The sequence below is a fragment of the Dermacentor silvarum genome, chromosome 5 (assembly GCF_013339745.2).
Source record: "Dermacentor silvarum isolate Dsil-2018 chromosome 5, BIME_Dsil_1.4, whole genome shotgun sequence".
Taxonomy (NCBI): Eukaryota; Metazoa; Arthropoda; class Arachnida; order Ixodida; family Ixodidae; genus Dermacentor; species Dermacentor silvarum.
In genome coordinates, this window is record NC_051158.1 from 176,180,666 (window position 1) to 176,200,310 (window position 19,645).

At 48.7% G+C, this 19,645-nt stretch overlaps 1 protein-coding gene across 1 annotated transcript in view; it reads left to right on the top strand.

The window, feature by feature from the left end:
- Nucleotides 1-19,645, top strand: part of LOC119454601 (protein 5NUC-like) — a 134,007-nt gene that overhangs the window by 34,038 nt on the left and 80,324 nt on the right. Inside the window, exons 3-4 of the mRNA XM_037716492.2 lie at nt 761-986; nt 19,221-19,406. Of these exons, the coding sequence (XP_037572420.1) occupies nt 761-986; nt 19,221-19,406 (412 nt within the window). The remainder of the gene's footprint in view (nt 1-760; nt 987-19,220; nt 19,407-19,645) is intronic.

The following is a 19,645-nucleotide window of genomic DNA, read 5'->3' on the forward strand; positions in this document are numbered from 1 at the left end:
CTTTTCATGATCAAAGCCCCATTTACGGTTCCAGTTTAACATGCCCGCAGTTTGAACAAGTGCGTTTCATTTCTATCTTTTTGTGATAATTACGCATCATTACTGCTGCGTACATAGTTCTACGCTAATTAGGTGCGTCCTTTCTCTTCACAGCTGCATTTACACGCTTCTTCATTGTGCTATTTGCACTAGAAGGCCTGAAATTGTCGATCTACACCAGGCGAAAGTGGACAGATTCACACATTCCACAAACCGCGAATCGATCTGAAGCATTCAAAGAAAACCCTGCCTTCAAAAGAACAACTTACAGCCGCAGGGCTTCCATTGTGCAAGCTGCTTAACGGATCAATTCTGAAGAAGTCAGTTCTGCGGAAAAGTGCAAGGTGAAGAAAGTTTCTTGTGAGCAAAAATTGGTTCTATACCCAGCAGTTGCTCGAGGCTACTGAGGCTGTGGTTCGATGTTTGATTTCCTGAGCAGAACCAGCTTTATTCAACAGCGAAGCTTTCTCTTACAAAAATTAGTTGCGTTTGCTCTGTACCTGTAATTCTTTCATTATCACGTTTCCGAATTTTGCCATTAAACATGAATTGGGTGGTAATCTCTGAATGAGATTACTATGATAAACGGAATTTTGTTACTTTGAAAGGACAAATGATCAATTTTGTACTTATACACTTGATACTTGTCTGTGTGCAACATTTATTAGCCTTGAATATTTGGAATTGTTTGCCAGTTCTTATATTTAAAAAAAAATTTCAGTGTCTCGGCAACCACGAATTCGACGATGGACCAGAAGGACTGGCGCCATTTCTTTGGAAAATGAAACAAGCGCATGTAACTGTACTGGGAACAAACCTGGACTATTCTGATGAACCTCTATTCAGAAATATTACACTGCCAAAGTCCATTGTGTACACCATTGCAGGACTTCAGGTGGCTTTGCTGGGTGTGGTTACTACGGAAACGCTCACAATCGCCAGACCAGGTACGATATACTCAAGCACCACACTTAGTTTTTTTATTTGCTGAGGATGCATTAATTTAGGAGGAAATATTACCTCAAGAGCTCCCATATAAATACATTGAAACACAGAAACTGTTTAGCTTGTCATCCAGTGCACGAAACAATACAAGACCAGTGTTTCCATGAAAACAAAAATTCGCGGTTCATTCATCCAATGAAGATGATTGGCGGCGCCAATGCGATTAACAATCTTCTGTGTATGATTGTTGACAATAAGTTTCACATATTATGATTGTGATATTACTTCGTCAGTGTCGCGGCCCGAATTTTCCCCAAGCGACTGGCACGGTGCTCCTCCGGCTTCTCCGCATAGCGGCCGTGAGCGGCTTCAGCGCAGCAGCGTTATTCCTGAGCTGTAATCGGCGTTTCTGGGTGATTCATGGAGACGGAACGAGGAAACACGGAACGAACAGCGTCATGAGAGGCGTTTGTTTCAGCCGTGCTCCCTCTCGCGCTTTTCGCTCGATACTCTGCGCTATCTAGCTGCCACGCCACGATGTATTGTCACTGCAACGCACTTGCTATCCCTTAAGCACCCGCCCTCGATGCTAGTGGGACGCTATTGCTCTAATGCCAGCCCACATACCTGTTCTGTCACCTTGGCACATACATTCTGCGAATTGACCAATAGGCTACCAACATCACATACGCAGTGCCGAAGTTTCCTGTTCGGTTGTTGCCTACTTGGTCAGTAAAGGTACGTTCAGACTACGTACGTAATGTGCAGATATTTCGCAAGAAATGGAAACGCAAACGAAAAAAGCACAACTAAATTGTTGAGAATATAATCGTATGAAGCGTTAAGAGCGCAACAGTCGTCACACACGCGAGCGTAATTGTTGCAAGGCCCGCTACTTTTAAGTTTCATACAGATATGACAGTTACGGCGTGGCCAATGAGCGCCGCAGTTTCGGTTTTAAATTTCCAGTGACGCGACTACTGGCATCTGGGCAACGGCACAACGGACATGGCTGCCTGTGTGCGTAGTACCTTGTGTGCGTAGCTCGAGTAGTGGATGACGTAATAATTCAGCGGAGATCCGCTAGGTGGAGATAAGTAATTAAAGGGAAATTGAGACCTCCACCCAAATGTAGCAACTGCTACAATGGAAACCCAACAGGTTCCTCGATAGAAAAACCTCGCAGTTGAAGAAAAATTCGTCCTGGTCCGGGACTCGAACCCGGGACCACCGCCTTTCCGGGGCAGCCGCTCTACCATCCGAGCTAACCAGGCGGCTAGCAGATGGCAGGGCGAATTACTTACCTCCACCTAGCGGATCTCCGCTGAAATATTACGTCATACACTTGCCTTTGCTTCGAGTTGTCCACAAATTCGACTTCGCCCTGCCATCTGCTAGCCGCCTGGTTAGCTCGGATGCTAGAGCGGCTGCCCCGGAAAGGCGGTGGTCCCGGGTTCGAGTCCCGGACCAGGACGAATTTTTCTTCAAACTGCGAGGTTTTTCTTGCGAGGAACCCGGTTCGGTTTCCATTGTAGGAGTTGCTACATTTGGGTGGATGTCTCAATTTCCCTTTAACTCGAGTAGTGTGCGTAGTTGCGTGCGTAGTCTGTTTACAGGGGCCATGTTGAAATCTACTGAGGCGTAACTGGCCAGCTCACGTTTTGATTGGCTGGTCTTAAGATGCGTAACGCATGCAACTGACAATGTCAACGACCAGCATTCTTAACGATCTTAACGCTTGTAACTCGCGATGCGGTCTTTATGGCAGTTGCGCGCTTTGCTAACGTTACGACCGCAGTCTGAACATACCTTAAGTAGCCAACAGCAAGTTCGGGCACATATCCACTGGCCTATGTAGTCTGTGTTGCAAGAAAGCTGGCAACACAAACCTAGTATTATATGTTAGCTACTGCGCCAATCGACTCAAGTTAGCACTCTTATAGCTATTGGTCGAAGCTAGTAAACATGTTTTAACTTAGTGTGTGCGAGAGCTTACATACGGGGGGACAAACAATGATACTGTCAAGTTCAGAAGTTCCTCAAGAAAGCAAGTCGCCTAAAAACGTATAATATAGTGTCGGTAGAATACAGCTTTTTCTCTCCAGTGCAACAAATTTCATTGAAAGTGTTTAATTTAAAAATGTTGAACTAAGCAATCGTTTCATCTTTGAAGCAAACACTCAAAATGCCGCCACTCTCAATGCGCAGAAAATTCGCCATATTATGCTTTTTTCACACACTGTTTCACAGCAGCACATCATTTGCCCGGTCATACATTTTACCGCCACCTCATACTTAACAACGCATCGATCATACCTACAAAGTTAACCCTATCTTCGCCCGGACGGAAAAAGTACAAGAATTCGCCGTTAACCTTATCAATAAAAGAATGGAATAAGTTACCCTCCAGAATTGCCACGATAACACAGTCTTCTTTATTTCATTCAGCATGACTAACGCATTTACAATCCTAGCACTTTTAGTAAATTTTTTCTCTCCCAGAACACTTATTCGCTCTCGCTATTTTGTTCTTGCTTCGTTGAGTGTGAATTTTGCAAGAATATTTACCTTGTTAATTGTTTCACGACTTGCTGTACACCAAAGTGCTGTATATACTATCTGCGATGCTCCTTCATTTGTGAAAATTGTGTTCTGCTTTATGTCCCCCCCCCCCCCTATGTAATGTCCCTGTGGGCCCTTAGGCTTTCTAAATAAATAAATAAATAAACAATATCAAAATTCTCTGAACTGCCACCGCGTCGAAAGCGGACAGGCTTTATTTTTTATTTATTTACGTTTGGTTTTTCAGTATCACTTTTCTTTTATAATACCGTTGTAAGCCAGGTAACAGTTTCTTGTAAGCTGTAATGTAATATATCACAGTTGTGCATTTTAGTTGCTTTAAACGATGTAATTAAAGAACCGAGCTACGTTTCGGTAATCAGCTAGAAAAAAAACACAGGCCCTAACTCTCATGATCGCTAGAAATGTGCTCATTTTCGTTGCTTTTTATAATTGAACGTTTTATATCAAGACGTAATAGGTGAAGAGTATACCGTGACACATGAAATTGTAGCCTGATCACTGCTGTTTAAAATGAATGTAAAGCAGCAATAATTGCTCACACAACTTTTTTATATTCTTATGTGAAAGTGCAAAGATGCAACTCGAGAATCCCGTATGAAAGTAATAATTTCCTATGATTTCACAAAGGGGGGCGCTGAAGTGTTGCGGAAAAAGGAGACCAGGACAGGAAAGATGCTCACTTGCAACTAAGTTTACTTTCAGAAACAGACCACCGGGAACGTTATTGCGTATGCGCTGACACCGAGTATTGTGAAGTTATTTTTAAATTTTAAAAGGTCGCTCATCAAAGGAGCAAACATCACTACATCAATAATGGTAACTTGTGTGGGTGACAGCAACATCGGCACGTTCAAGTGGCCTGACAGAAATCCTGACAATGGCACATTCCGGTTTTTAGATTTAGCACTCTATTTTAACTGTCACGAACGCCTTTGTTCTACCTTTTGGCTCCTGTCACACCAAACTGGTGAAATGGGGCTTCGTCGTGCCTCAAGTCATCCCTGACCAAGTCTTCTGTACACAGTGTTGACCATAGTTTTGACCTTAAAGTGTCTCGTCTGAAAGCCTCGGGATTCCCTTCGAGTGTGCTAGTTGCAGTGGGATCAACGCTTTTGAAAGATCTACAGGCGTCACCCAATGCTACGCCGCGCCAGAGGCCAAATAACGGCATGTTTTCCACTCTTGTAACACAAGAAAGCGCAAGCCGACTGCACATTTGGTAACACATTAAGCTATACAACCGGGCTTAGATTCTTTGTAAGACATACCAGGCTACCACGCATTTACTACCAGACTACCAGACTACCAGGGATTCACCTCGCCACGCTGCTGAAAGACCGACCCAATGCCTCCTTTTGCCAGGTGATATTGACGTACCGTGACTGCCTCCCTCAAGATTATACGCCTGCTGAGAGGCTGCTATCACCTCCTTGGTGTTTGGCTCGCCCACAAGTTCGACTCTCGGTACCAGGGATTCAAACGAAAGCAGGACTCTCGTCACCAGCTCTCAAGCAGCTATCTCTACTCATGCTGCACGAGACATACAAAGACCACCTTCACATTTACACTGTTGGGTCGACAACTCTTGACGGATCTACAGGAGCTGTGATCTTCCCCGAAAGAGCCGTGACCTATGAGTTTAAAACTTCTCACCGGACAACGTCGACTGCTGCGGAGCTTGCTGCACTTCGCAGCGCCCTTCATATGCTTCATGAAGATTTACCACGAAAATGGAGTATATAACTGATTCGAAGGCAGCCCTGCAGTGTCTGCTATCCGCTCTGCGTCGTGGACCACAAGACCAACTTGTGCTTGAAATAAGGCTGATATATCACCAACTAGTATAAAAAGGACATGACATTACTTTTCAGTGGCTCCCAGGCCACTGCGGCATCATGGGCAACGAACAGGCCGATGAAGCTACTAGGAGGGCTCACGAAAATGCTGTGAAGGAACCCATTCCACTTTCAAGAACCGATGCAGCAGCAAAGCTTCGTATACTCGCGCGTGATGCCACTCGATCCATGTGGAACACGCCAAGTTTCCAGTATACTCGACTGCACCGCTTGGATCCATCCCTCCGACTACATATTCCATCTGGACTTTCCCGAATCGAGACAACTGCTCTCTGCCGACTGTGGCTTGGAGTATCTTTTACGAATGCGTTTGCTTGCCGCATCGGAATGGCTGACAGTGCTACCTGTAATAGTTGCGACCGCGAGGAAACAATCGAACATATCTTGTGTCATTGTCCCCGCTACAGCTCCCAGAGACAGACGCTCGTGACGACGCTGGCGCGCCTCGACGACCGGCCGCTTTCTGAGCGGACGATCTTAGAGTGCCGGCTGACACGGTCTTCACACCAGAAGGCGATGAGCGCACTGCTGAGGTTCCTCCGGACAAGCGACCTGCTTGAACGACTGTGACACTCCTGAGTTGCTTTGTGTGTGTGCGTGTGCTTGTGTTTTTTTTTTCTGATCGCCCTCTCTTTCTATGTGTGTGCATTTTTCTTTATCTTTCTGTCTCCCCTTACCCCTTCCCCAGTGCAGGGTAGCAAACTGGATACCTACCTTCCAGTTAACCTCCCTGCCTTTCCCATCTCATTTATCTCTCTCTCTCTCTCTTGTAAGACATAGTGGTAATGTGATACCATCGGGGCTAGACATCTTGCAAGGCATAACGAGCCGAAATAGGAAGTACACGTGTAGCACTAAGGTGACGCCACAGATGGACACTTAACGTAGTACGTAAAGTGCAGCATGTCAGTGCACGTACTAGGCCACACGTTTAGTCAGCGAGATGGCTGCGACGTGATGTGTGCAATCACGCAAGCACTAGGTTGAAGGCTTTAGTAAGCCAGAAGCAGCCGTGGCTTCACGGAAGCGTGCTCGTCGGACATCCAGGAGGCCCGCGTTTGATTCCCACCCAGTGAGAAATGAACTAAATTTTCTTTTCAAAGCTACTAATTTACTTTGTCTACAGGAACCTCCCTCAAAGTGTGACGTCAATCCGAGCTTTTATTGCGGTGTCGGCCACAATTCGTCCTGGCGCAGTTTCGCCGAGGTCACCGCCTAGGGCACTGCCAACAAACACACCCAAGGCTTTCTTTCGCCTTAATAACTATATCGTGATGGCAAATATCCACACGATTTTACACACGCTGAAAATGATCGGGCAATAACACGGCGTTGACCTCGTCTTCACAGCCCTTCTCAAGCTTTCTCGGTTGTGCGCCCTCGCAAAATGCCAAAAGAAGAACAAGGCCTGTGGAAAGAATCATGCTAAACCCTTCGTCTCCTGTGTCGCCGAAGTGGTATATAAGATACCACCCAACTGTGGGGAAGTTTACGGCGGGCAGACTGGGTGCTGTCTAAATGACAGGATAGGAGAGCATCCGTCAACTTTAATTGCCCTGAGCAACGCAGCGCACCTTCCTGCGCACTCCAAGAAATGTGGCCTAAAGCCCTTGTCGAAAAAACCAAGATTCCAAGCAGATCCAAAGGCAGACTCGAAGGGGAAATTCTAGAGGCTGGTGAGATTAACGTTCATGCCCACCTTTGTATTAGTACCCCGTCACTGCATCTTATGAACGAGGAATTAACGTTGTTCGCGCTTGCCTGAAATTTCTAACCCGCCACCTCCTCCGCCTCTCCCAGATGGTTTATTGGACGCATTTCTATCATACCACTTGCACGAGCCCATGTTGCTGCCACCCACACAAGTTGTCATTATTGATGTAGTCATGGTTGCTCCTTTGATAGGCGACCTTTTCAAATTTTAAATTTTGTTCACCATAGTCGATGCCAGTGCATGCACACTAACGTTCCTGGTGGTCTGTTTCTGAAAATAAACCTACTTGCAAGTGAGCGTCTTTCCTGTCCTGGTCTCCTTTTGCCGCAACACTTCTGCGCTATCATTTCCAATATCACATCAAACCAACTAGCCGAACAGCTTACTATTCTAATAATTTGCTAATTTTAATATAAGTACTTAAAGTAAAGAAAAAAAAACTGAAATATGGAAAATATAAACCTGGCCTGTAGTTCCTAACTTTTGTAGGTCATTTCACGCAAAAAAGTATTATGGGGATTTGTTGCCGTCAATACTATTCATAATGATGCCTATGCGATGTGGGAATGCAGTGGCTTCGCATATGTAAAAATAAGTAAGATCTTATTCTACAGGGAGCACTTGCTTTTACTCATTTTACTGCGATAGCAATTATATGGACACTTCAACCGGATTTCTGCCATCGGCGTCGCCATCGCCGTGAGGTTCCGTATAAAGACCAAGGGCGATAAAATCGTTGCCGCGCGCCGTATGCGCGAGTGAAAGCAAGCGGGGGACGCGCGCTATCACGGAGAGCGAACTCACGGCGGAAAGCAAGCGCGACCGTCGCGCGAAAGGCTGCGGGGGTAGGGGAGAGAGGGAGGCGCGACGACGCTGTGCTGCTTCACCAAATGCTTATCTTGCAACCGGGCGCAAGGGAAACTGGCCACTCAATCTCCCACGCGAAAGCGAGAAAGCGGGAAGGCAGCGCAGGAGGGAGGGGGGGGGGCAGCTTCGCCTCTGCCAACAACTTCTCCTCTGCACAACTCCTCTGCACTTTGCCCGGCAGTAGCAGTCGCCCGCACCGTCTCTTATTTCCACACGCCTCTGACCTTTGTATGCGCTGTGCATTCGCCGCTCAGTTTCCGTTGAAGCGATAGACCGCGCGAGCCTTCGCCCGCTGCGGCGGCTGCGCTTGCTGCCAGCGTTTTGACAGTCGTTGTCTGCGGTCATTCAGTGTGATCTATTCATGTTTGCTTGTGCGCGCTGACACCACGATTGTTAATTCAGTTAGTAAGCGAATGTGTCCAAGTTTATGCAGCCGATAAAACAACTATCCGTACTCCGAATAGCTCTCTACTAATTTGCTATCGCAATCGATGCTGCGCCTTTCGGACGAAACTGCGACATTTTTTTTAAACATGTTCCTGGTTCGCATTATTAGCTCGCAGCATTATTTAGCTCACGAAGCAATGGTTGTCAGGTGAGGTAGCATTCAGAAGCCTTCTCACACGCAAATATTACGTTTGATCAGCTATTCTGTGCAAGCAAGGCGTTCCACTGGCTCTGGAGCCTCGATGCGCTTTGTCCAGTTCATGACCAGTGCTGTAAAGTAATGTGAAGTGTTACACAATATTGTACGCATTCAAAATGTGCCCTCGCAAAGGACCTGTTCAAGATGTACGACTTCTAAATGCTGGTCAAGCTTTGGTCTATGGTCAGTCTTCAATCGATTGTGTGCTCATGTGTGAGTGAAAACCCCACGTGACAGAAAGGTTAGCTCGTAATTGTTTGTACATACGGTGTCGAAGAGCTGATGGATTACAGCAACCCGTGGTGGGAAAAATAAAGTTGCACTTGATATTAGTCAAACACAATCAAAATAAGACACACTCATGAGCATCTACCGTTGCTTGACATCGTTAAAACAACTTAGGCGTCGGATCAGAGAATTATACAACCCAAGATAAGATTTTGTGTCTTCAGAGATGCTGGCATTTGAAAAATTTGTTGCCGAGTTGACCAAAGCGCAAATATTGCATAGTTTTATTGAAAAAAGCTCTAGCCGGACTGGACACTAACTTCTACGACACCTTCAGTCAAAGTTCCACTTTTCCAGACTCGATAATTTGCAAAAATTGCAGTAGAGTAGCAGTCTGGGTCAGTTGGTACATACTGAATATTAAAAACCAGTCAAAAGACGAAGGACAGAGAAGAGACGTGGCACACACGACGACTGGTCTAACAACTGTGCTTTATTGAAAAACCCCGTTTCTCAGGAAAACCCGGCGAGCATGCGCAGCTCAAAAGCCGACACCCACACACAAACAAAGGTGATTGCAAAACGCCACGTAGCTAACGCCAGTGCGAAAGGAAACTAAGTTCCTTCTGCATCAGTGAGAGAGAGGTAGAACTGATGCAATTATCCCCTTGCAAATCGATATGGTAAGCTTCGAGAATTTCACGCTCCGTCTTGCCCTTGCCCATACCAAGGATTTTAACATTGGAAAAAAGCGGGACGCAGCCGCATTCCCGACAATGGCGAGGCAGATTTGCTCCATCAGAGGTATTCCAAGAATTGTAGTGTTCTCGCAGCCTCTCATTAATACACCGGCCTGTCTGACCGATGTAAACTTTTTCACAAATCAGCGGAAGCTCATACACCACACGTGTAGCACAAGGAATGTAACCGTTGTCATGACACGCGGGGGGTCTAGTCCTGCCGCGCGCCACACGTGAGCAAAGGCCTGAAAGTTTGCAGGGAGCAGAAAAAACAACGTTAACGCCCTGCCTCGCAGCAACTTTCTTGACGTTGTGGGAGACCCTATGAACATAGGGCATCATTTCAAGCCTATTCCGTTCAGCCGCCATTGGGTCAGCCCTTTTATTGCGATAGCAATTATATGGACACTCAAAAGCAGATTTCTGCCGTCACCGTCGCCGTCGCCGTGAGGTTCCGTATGACGTCAATGGAGATGAAATCGTCACCGCGCGCCGAACGCTGTATGTGCGAGTGAAAGGGCGCGAGTGACGCGCGCTTTCACGGGGAGTGAACGCACGGCGGAGAACAAACGCGCGTTCTGCTCTGTGCTCCCTTAAGGGCTGCAGAAGTAGGCGTCTCTTTCCTCCTCTACAATCACCATATATGTAGAGCAAACGGGCCTTCTTCCGACGCACGAAAGGCCGTTGGGGGGAGGGGGAGGGAATGGAGGCGACATTTGGCTGCGGCACCAAGTGCCTATTTATATCAGAGGCTCCGGCAACAGTCACCAACGCCGCAAGCATTTTGAGCGAACGCGGGCAAAACGCCGACGGCGTCGACAACAGTTCTGCGTGTTGCCGGTGCTGCTGCATGTCCAAGTTTATACAGCTGATAAAGCTGCTATCGTTACTCCGTATAGCTGTCTTCAGATTTGCTATCGCAATTGATGCTTCACCTTTCAGGTGAAACTGCGACAACTTTTTTACCGCGCTTATAGAAATCCATCAATGTGATTTTTTTACGCATGTGATTTGTTTTTAAGCATTGCTAAACACTTTCTTTAAAGTTCTTCTGAACACAAAGCAATGCACCGTGTGAAATGATGAGCGAACTTTAACTATTTTTCAGAGCTGACAATTTTTTGCGTCGTGTGTGCCACGTCTCTTCTCTGTCCTTCGTCTTTTGACTGGTTTTTATTTTCAGTTTGCAAAAATTGTCAGCTCTGAAAAATTACCCCTGTCTTGCGCTTGCTGATTCCAACTTGCACCTGCAAGTTGAAATCAGCAAACCTAACTTCATCGCCCCACCCAGTTTTCTGCCATCCTCGACTGCGCTTCCGTTCTCTTGGTATCCATTATGTAACTCTAATGGTCCACCGGTTATCCATCCTACGCATTACATGGCCTGCCCAGCTCCATTTTTTTCTCGTAATGTTAATTAGAAACCAGCTGTATTAAGCAAAAGAAAGTCACAGTGTCGCCCGAAGGGCGAAGCACCGACATCGATAGCAAATTATTAAACAGCTATATGAAGGAAGGCTAGTCGTTTTATCAGCTGCATAAACGTTAGTAAACATCCGTTTACTAACTAAATTACCCAGTATGTTGTCACGCGCGCTCCGGCAAACACGAACGCATCTGACTCCATGACCGCGGACAATCGTTGTCAGACCACTGGCGTGATGAAGAGCGGGAGCAGAGGCGAGCGAATTCTCCTTCGTGCTACCTCGCGCTTAGCGAGAACTAGGCGCTCGAGAATACCGCGCCCACAAGCCATCAGCTGTCTCAGCTCGGCTAAGCTTCGAACGCGCCGCAGATCGCCTCTAGATAAACGCGCGCGGCCACGCACAGCCGCCGCAGCTGCAGTAGAGGCTGTCGACTGAGCACTCCGCCTTTTAGATGCGGAGCATCTTATAGCGGCGGCCTGTCCCGCGGCGTCGTTGGCGTCGGCGTCGGCGTCCGTCCGCACCTCTCCTCATTCTCTCCACGCCAGCTGTGCGATAACGCCTTTCTCCCCCTCTCCACGCCATCTGTTCGATAACGCGCTTCTCCCTCCGTGTCTTCATCCGCCACCTGTGCGATAGCGCGCGCATGCGCGCCTCTCTCCTCCTCCTCTCCGCGCCAGTTGCTTATATAAACCCGGTGCATGCGCCGCTGCCTCAGTTGCTGCTTCGGTTTAGTCACGCTGCGCCGTCCGATGCGCTGAATGGACGCCAACGAATCTGTCAACGAACTGTCTGGCACATCTTCAAAGAGCAGCAGCCAGTTCATTAACAGAACCGCGAGCACCTCTGAACACAAGGCTGAGCAGAGAAGAGCTCGCGACGCAGAACGTAAACGTCGGGGACGCGCAGCGGATCCAGATTCAGTTCGCCAACACGAAGCCGCTTCGAAATGTCAGCGTCCAGCAGCGGATTCCACACTTCGAGAACGCGAAGCCGCTTCGAAACGTCAACGTCGAGCAGCGGATCCTGAGCTTCGAGAACGGGAAGCCGCGTTGGTTCGTGAACGTCGAGAAGCAGAACCAGAGGTTCGGGACCGTGAAGTTCAACGTAAACGTACGAAGCGAGCGGCGGAACCCGACCTTCGAGAACGGGAAGCCGCGTTGGTTCGTGAACGTCGAGCAGCAGAACCTGAGGTTCGGGACCGTGAAGTTCAACGTAAACGTACGAAGCGAGCGGCGGAACCCGACCTTCGAGAACGGGAAGCCGCGTTGGTTCGTGAACGTCGAGCGGCAGAACCTGAGGTTCGGGACCGTGAAGTTCAACGTAAACGTACGAAGCGAGCGGCGGAACCCAACCTTCGAGAACGGGAAGCCGCGTTGGTTCGTGAACGTCGAGCAGCAGAACCTAAGGTTCGGGACCGTGAAGTTCAACGTAAACGTACGAAGCGAGCGGCGGAACCCGACCTTCGAGAACGGGAAGCCGCGTTGGTTCGTGAACGTCGAGAAGCAGAACCTGAGGTTCGGGACCGTGAAGTTCAACGTAAACGTACGAAGCGAGCGGCGGAACCCGACCTTCGAGAACGGGAAGCCGCGTTGGTTCGTGAACGTCGAGCAGCAGAACCTGAGGTTCGGGACCGTGAAGTTCAAAGTAAACGTACGAAGCGAGCGGCGGAACCCGACCTTCGAGAACGGGAAGCCGCGTTGGTTCATGAACGTCGAGCAGCAGAACCTGAGGTTCGGGACCGTGAAGTTCAACGTAAACGTACGAAGCGAGTGGCGGAACCCGACCTTCGAGAACGGGAAGCCGCGTTGGTTCGTGAACGTCGAGCAGCAGAACCTGAGGTTCGGGACCGTGAAGTTCAACGTAAACGTACGAAGCAAGCGGTGGAACCCGAAGTTCGAGAACGGGAAGCCGCGTATAAACGTCAACAACGAGAGGCTGCTCCCGATGCTGCACGCGACCGCGAGCGCGCCGCGAAAGTGATGGTGACCAACGCAAGTTAACACGTAATAACACCGTAATAACAACGTAATTAACGCCGTTATAACGACCGCGATGCTCCGCATCGGCCCATGGTTCTCTTGGGAAGATAGTGCAATTTTTTCTTCGAGGCGTGACGTAGGCGCGCCTCGTACAAAATGTTGCTGATGGCCCCAATTTCCCTTTGTAACGTAACGCACAAATTTGACGTTACCCATAAGAAACTGAACGGCATAAGAAAGAAGAGGCAATGAACCAAACGTTTTACATACCAAACCGCTCGGAGGTTTTCGACGAGATCAGAATAGGACACTCGTCGAGCTGCGTCGGAAATGTTACCCACCTTCTCGCCTCGCAACGTTTTTGTATAAATACGCATTTGGTGCCGCAGCGAAACGTCGCCTCCCCTCCCTCCCTCCCTCCCTCCCTCCCGTCCCCTCACGGCCTTTCGCGCGATGGAAGAAGTCGCATTTGCTCTGAATATATGGTGATTGTAAAGGGAGGAAACAGACGCTTAATTCTGCAGCCCTTAAGGGACACGACGCAGAATGCGCGTTTGCTCTCCAACGTGCGTTCGCTACCCGTGAAAGCGCGCGCCCGGAGCGCCCTTTCACTCGCACATACAGCGTCCGGAGCGCGTCGACGATTTCATCGCTGTTGATGTCATACGGAACCTCACGGTGACGGCGACGATGACGCCGATGGCAGAAATCCGCTTTGGAGTGTCCATATAGTTGCTATCGCAATAAAAGTGGTGGCCGAGAACACAAAGACCAACGCCACCACAGAGCGGTGCAAATGCTATGAGCACGCGTTATGATCAGAACATTCCCGTGGCCCCTAAAGAAGGGAGAAATGCAGCGATACACAGCTCGAGGGTCATTGCATATGGCCGCTCATTACCACAATTAATTCGAGCAGCTCGTCGCAGCCCAAATATTGGCGGAAATCTCTACAACGGGGGCCCCGCGCAACTCCACACAACGTCAAATTCATATTTACGAAACGTCCCTGCCCATGACGCTCCTCACATGATATTCCTCCAGCCAATCAACAAGGTGACAATGGCGGCTATCTTAGACGACCGCCACATATTTGTCAAATATTTGCGAAATAGCGCATGCATTGCGCAGGCTTTTGCACGCTACCGTTTAATTTCATTTTTAAGCGCCAACATCGCTACATACTATATAGGTGCAAAGGACGAGAAAAACAAAGGTCTTATTCGACATACTCTGCAGCCCCACGTCGCCCTTCGTCATCTTTATGAAAACGCAAAATTGTGTTTTCCAAGCTTACTGCCCCCGGCATAAATTTCAAAAGACGTGACCTCTGGCCAGCCAATCAGAGAGCCAACGTGGCGTGTAATGACACCCGTGTAGCCGCGATGCGTGTCGAGAGTAGATAGAGACTTCAGGCCCAATAAAGAGGAAGAACTCTGCGACTGAGTTTCGGCATCGACGCCGACGTGGTCGGTCGGCCGCCACTGATGGCGCGCCGATTCCCGCTCGCTCGGCGCCGATGTCTGAGCATGGCCGCAGCGACGGCGGAAGTGGCGGTCGAACCAAGCGGCAAACTATCAGCTCCGCGATTCGAGCGAGCTCGGAGGCATTCACCGGCCAAGCTGCTCGCGTTACCGCCCGTGAGTGCTTCGTCCGCGTGGTTACCGTAGCAGCTGATCACTTTCACAAGCTCCGGACATTGCAATTAGTGCAGCCTTGTGCATCATCATGTTTCCGTCTCTGTTCGGCAGCGTTTCCGTCTAGTGATGTTTCTGCCACTAGTGAGCACGGCGGCTGCTGGTGATGCTATAGGTCACTGGTTCTAGGAGTTTCAGAACAGGAATCAAGCAAAATACTGTATATATTTCTTCTCAAGCTAAAGACAAGTTTTGTGATGTTTCAAAATACAAGAATATTTCATGAATTAAAAGCCAGTGTTCTGCTGGCGCAACATTTTGAAGATCGGTCTGTTAAATTCGGGGCCTGTAAGAAGGGAGGCTTCGGACTAGAGCACTGCACGGGCTCGGGCTTACCCGAAAGCCCGGGCCCGGCCCGGCCCGTGGGCCGGGCCGGGCCGGGTAGAGCAGTTATTTCACGGGCTCGGGCACGGCGTGTGCTTTTTGACCCGGGCTCGGGCGGGGCTCGGGTTTTTTGACGCGGGCCCGGGCCGGGCTCGGGCTTTCTGCGAGTTATTCTCGGGCTTCTCAACTCTGAAAAACATGTATTTTTTGGTTTCGGGCCGGGTTCGGGCCGGGTTCGAGTCGGGCTCGGGCCGGGCTCGGGCTTAAGGTAAAGGGGTGGCGGGCCGGGCCGGGCGGGTAACGTAGATTATTTGCGGGCCCGGGCCGGGCCCGGGTCTCGCCATAAAAGTTTTGATCGGGCTCGGGCGGGCCGCCCAATGTAAAAACGGGCCCGGGCCGGGCCGCGAAATTCGGCCCGTGCAGTGCTCTACTTCGGACTCGTGGCGCAACGCTTGAAATAAGAGGAAGCCGAGGGTATCTTCTGGCTGAGCGCGGTCAATGGAACTCGTTCAGCGTCGACGCCACATGCCACCGGCTGGCGCCAACGCCAAAAATCCATCGTAAATTGTTTACCTGTGGTAGGGCCTTTAGAAGAGGAGATGTACACTAACCTGCACCCCCTCGTAGCGCGCGCACATCTTTCCCCTTGCGAGAGCCAGAAGACACCGCAGCATCAAGCCTTCTCGGATGTACCTCGCCAGCTTTCGCTCGCACCTACAGCAGGCGGCGCACTGCCGCGATATTAGAGCATGTGTGCTTTGCACGGAAAATCACCGCGACGCCCACAGTGACGGCAAAAATTCTCCTGGAGTGTACATATATAATTGATATCGCAATAGTAAAACAACTTGCAGGCCAACCGTCTGCTGTTATTTAAAGGTGCCTAGTGAGACAGTCGTCAGTAATATTGCATATTATAAACGTTATTCCTCGCTCGCAATACCTGCAAATCCAACTATTACTCATTTACCTAATAACAACAGGAAAACTGGTCATTCATGAATTCGTGCTGAGCGGCATAACCACTGATGCTGGCGCACATCCAACACAACATAAAGTGTTTTCCTTTGATGCGGTTCTTGTTTAAACAACAGTTTCTTTCATAGCGCTGCAATAAATATCACAGCGCCATCTATCTTAGAGCTCGTATTCACTTTTAGTAAAGGTGTTTGATATAGGTTTCTTAACTATGAATAAAGCGCCATATAAATGCGCTAATATCAGCCATATGACAAAATATTTTATTCTGTGCTGGCTCAGTGGCTTTCTAACGGACACGGGACTCCGGTGCTCCCCAAAGAAATCGGAACTCCTTCTCTACAGCCCCACTAGAAAGGGCCGCAAGCCACAGAACTGGAAACCCCCCACCGAAATCGACATTAATCTCTACATCAAGTGCGGAGATCTGATTCCCAAAGTCGCGTCCATTAGAATCTTGGGAATGTGCCCGCCACTCGAAGGGGCGGGCACAAATAGCATCACCATTCACAAACTAGCAAAGAAGACGGATAGCGTCATCGGTCTAATCAAGCGGGTAGCTAACAGAAGGAGAGGCCTGAGTGAAGAGAATCTGATAAGGCTAGTCCACGCTTTCTTGTTATGCCATTTCACGTACGTAGGGGCCATGCACGTCTGGAAGAGGGCCGAGCGAGAGAAACTAAATGCCATGATAAGGAGGGGGATCAAGAGCGCGCTCGGACTACCAAACTACACACGCACCGACCGACTTCTGCAGTTGGGTATTCATAATACACTAGAAGAAATTGCAGAAGCACAAGAGAGGGCACAGATTCTCAGACTCTCCGGCACCATGGCGGGCAGACGACTCCTTACAGAGATGGGCGTCCCCGCGGCTAAAGTCAAAGACTCCTACCAGGGCCTTCCGAAAGAGCAGAAAGACCACATCATCATATCCCCCGCTCCACGCAATATGCATCCCCAGCGCAACGTGGAAAGAAGGAAGGCCAGGGCCGTGGCGCTCCTACGCCGGGCGACAGAACTCCCTGGCGGCAGCTACTTCGTTGACGCGGCCCAATATGGCAACAGCAAAAATTTCGCAGTAGTGTCCATCAACCACAAGGGTTCGACCGTTAACGCAGCTTCGGTACGAAGCACGTCGTCATGTGCGGCCGAGCAAGTGGCCATTGCCTTGGCCCTCCTAGACGAGAAACATGCCAAGATCTTCAGCGACTCCAGGGCAGCCATCCGCGCCTTCAGCGTTGACGCCGTGTGTAAAGAAGCCTGTCACATCCTCGACGGTAAAAGCATTGCCACCCATACTCTCACGTGGTTCCCCGCTCACATGGGATCCATCATGGGAGGCCCTACAAACCTCAACGAGCTGGCCCACTCCAAGGCGCGAGGTCTCGCTTTCCGCGACCATGGAGAACTCCCCGACCGGCCAGGAGTGGTGGAGAACAGAGATCAACCGACAACATACAATGAAATTACGCAGTACTTTTATCTCGGCAGGAGAGACTTTCCCCTTCCTCACAAGAAGTTAAATAGAGCGCAGGCACTGACCCTCAGATTATTGCAAACAGGTTCGTATGCCAGCCCGGCTTTATTACACAAGCTTTATCCCGACAATTATGCCAGTAGTTCTTGCAGGCACTGCAATGACTTCGCTAGCTTAGACCATATGCTCTGGCGTTGCCCCTCGTTACGAGGCACGGAATAAATAAATGAGGACAAGTGGCTCTCCGCTATCAAGAGCCCCGATGCCGGGGCGCAACTATGGGCTGTCCAGAGGGCCCACGATGCGGCGGTCGGGCATGGGCTGACTGTCCCAACGTGGAAGCGGCCCGCTGCGCGCTGAGTCGCGCCCCTCAGGACGTTCATTAAAGTTTTACATCCATCCATCCATGTGCTGGCTCAAACGAAGACTATCATCATCAGCCAATATTTATGTCCACTGCAGGACGAAGGCCACTCCCTGCGACCTCCAATAACCCTTGTCTTGCGAAGCTGATTCCAACTTCCTACGACGACCATAATAACGTGAAAAACACTAACACATCTGCGGAGGCATCGAGTTTCAGCTGGTTTCCTTTTTCTTGACTCACGCGGCCATTTGATCATAAATATAAAGGTTTCGCCGCACCTATCATTGAATATGTTCGAACTGTTCATAAAAAACAAATCACAAGAAAGACATTTTGTTTTCTGTTCAGATTTTAATACTTTAATAGTACGCCAATCATTAGAGTTACGACGGCATGTAAGGTGTACGTTGCTCTGAGGATTTACGATGGTTGAATATTTTTCAATACGTAACTCTCATCTAGAGAACTTTACTCGCGAGAGTTATAGGGATTCTATGGCGACACAGTACCAATAAGCCAATGACGAGTTATGCGCACCGTGCAGTTTTGGTATTCAAAGCTCCTGCCAGGTGACATATTCTCGGGCAAGAGCAATAAGAAAGGCTGCAGACGCTAGCCCGTCTAACGCTAACTGGCATTTTCGCTAAAAAATGAAACATCGTCTTTTGATCACGGTACTATATAGATAATGGTAACTAATGTGAGGTGAATTTTTACAAGTAGTAGTTTGGTGAAGACTGAATCCGACATGCACAAATGGCAATGTGGCAAAAATCCGTAAATAGGGCTGTCGATGGAAGTATATAATAAGAGAGGCTCTCTAGAAAACACGGATAAAAATAATACAACAATCATCAGGGAGCCGACGTATAAACTCGCGCGCGTTGTGGCAATAGAAGTTTACTCTATGAAGTGCACCCAGAAAGGATACTTAAGTGGAAAAAGCACACATTCTTTTTTTTTTGCCTGTAGGAAATCCTTGTCCACAAAGTTCGGGTCAGTTTTGCGGGTGACGAGGAGCTTCTGAAAAGTAGTAGTTTCCTCACGGCAGACGTAGCAGTTATGTCAGAATTAAACTAAATTTAGCAGCCAATTTACTGAAGAACACCAGATTTCCAACACCTCTTAAAACATTGTTTGCTTTCAAATGGCCATATATCCGAAAACCACGCTTACATTTTCCCTATTTAAAAAGGCATTTTATTCGCAAAAATTCGAAATAATGTATTGCTAATTCTTCGTTTGAGAATTTTGCACGCAATGCAAGCTGTTCTAGAGCTTGTGCTATAGCAGGGGCCATAAACAATTTGAAGGCATGACGATTGCTGATTACACATTTTGTTTCAGGTCGTATCCGGATACTGCCCGAAGTTAAGTCAATTAACGACGAAATTGAACGCCTAAAGCAACAAGGTGTCAAAACATTTTTTCTCATTAGTCACGTTGGCTACGACGTTGACAGAACAATAGCGAAAGAGTGTCCTGACCTCGATCTTATTGTCGGTGGACACACGAACACCCTGCTTTATACAGGTAAGAATTAAACGTTTGTTTTAGTGTCTGATGCTTATGGGAGTAATTACAAATAGCTGGATTACTTTGTAAACATCATTATTGTCGGAGAATTTCCATTAATTATTGCGCAGATATCCACGTCATTTATATGCATAGGTTGCACGGAAGTCATCGCGGACGCCATATTGGGGTGCCAGCAAGTCGACAAGGGGCGTAAGCAAGGAACATGACAGCAACAAAAAGCGCATCTTGCGTCG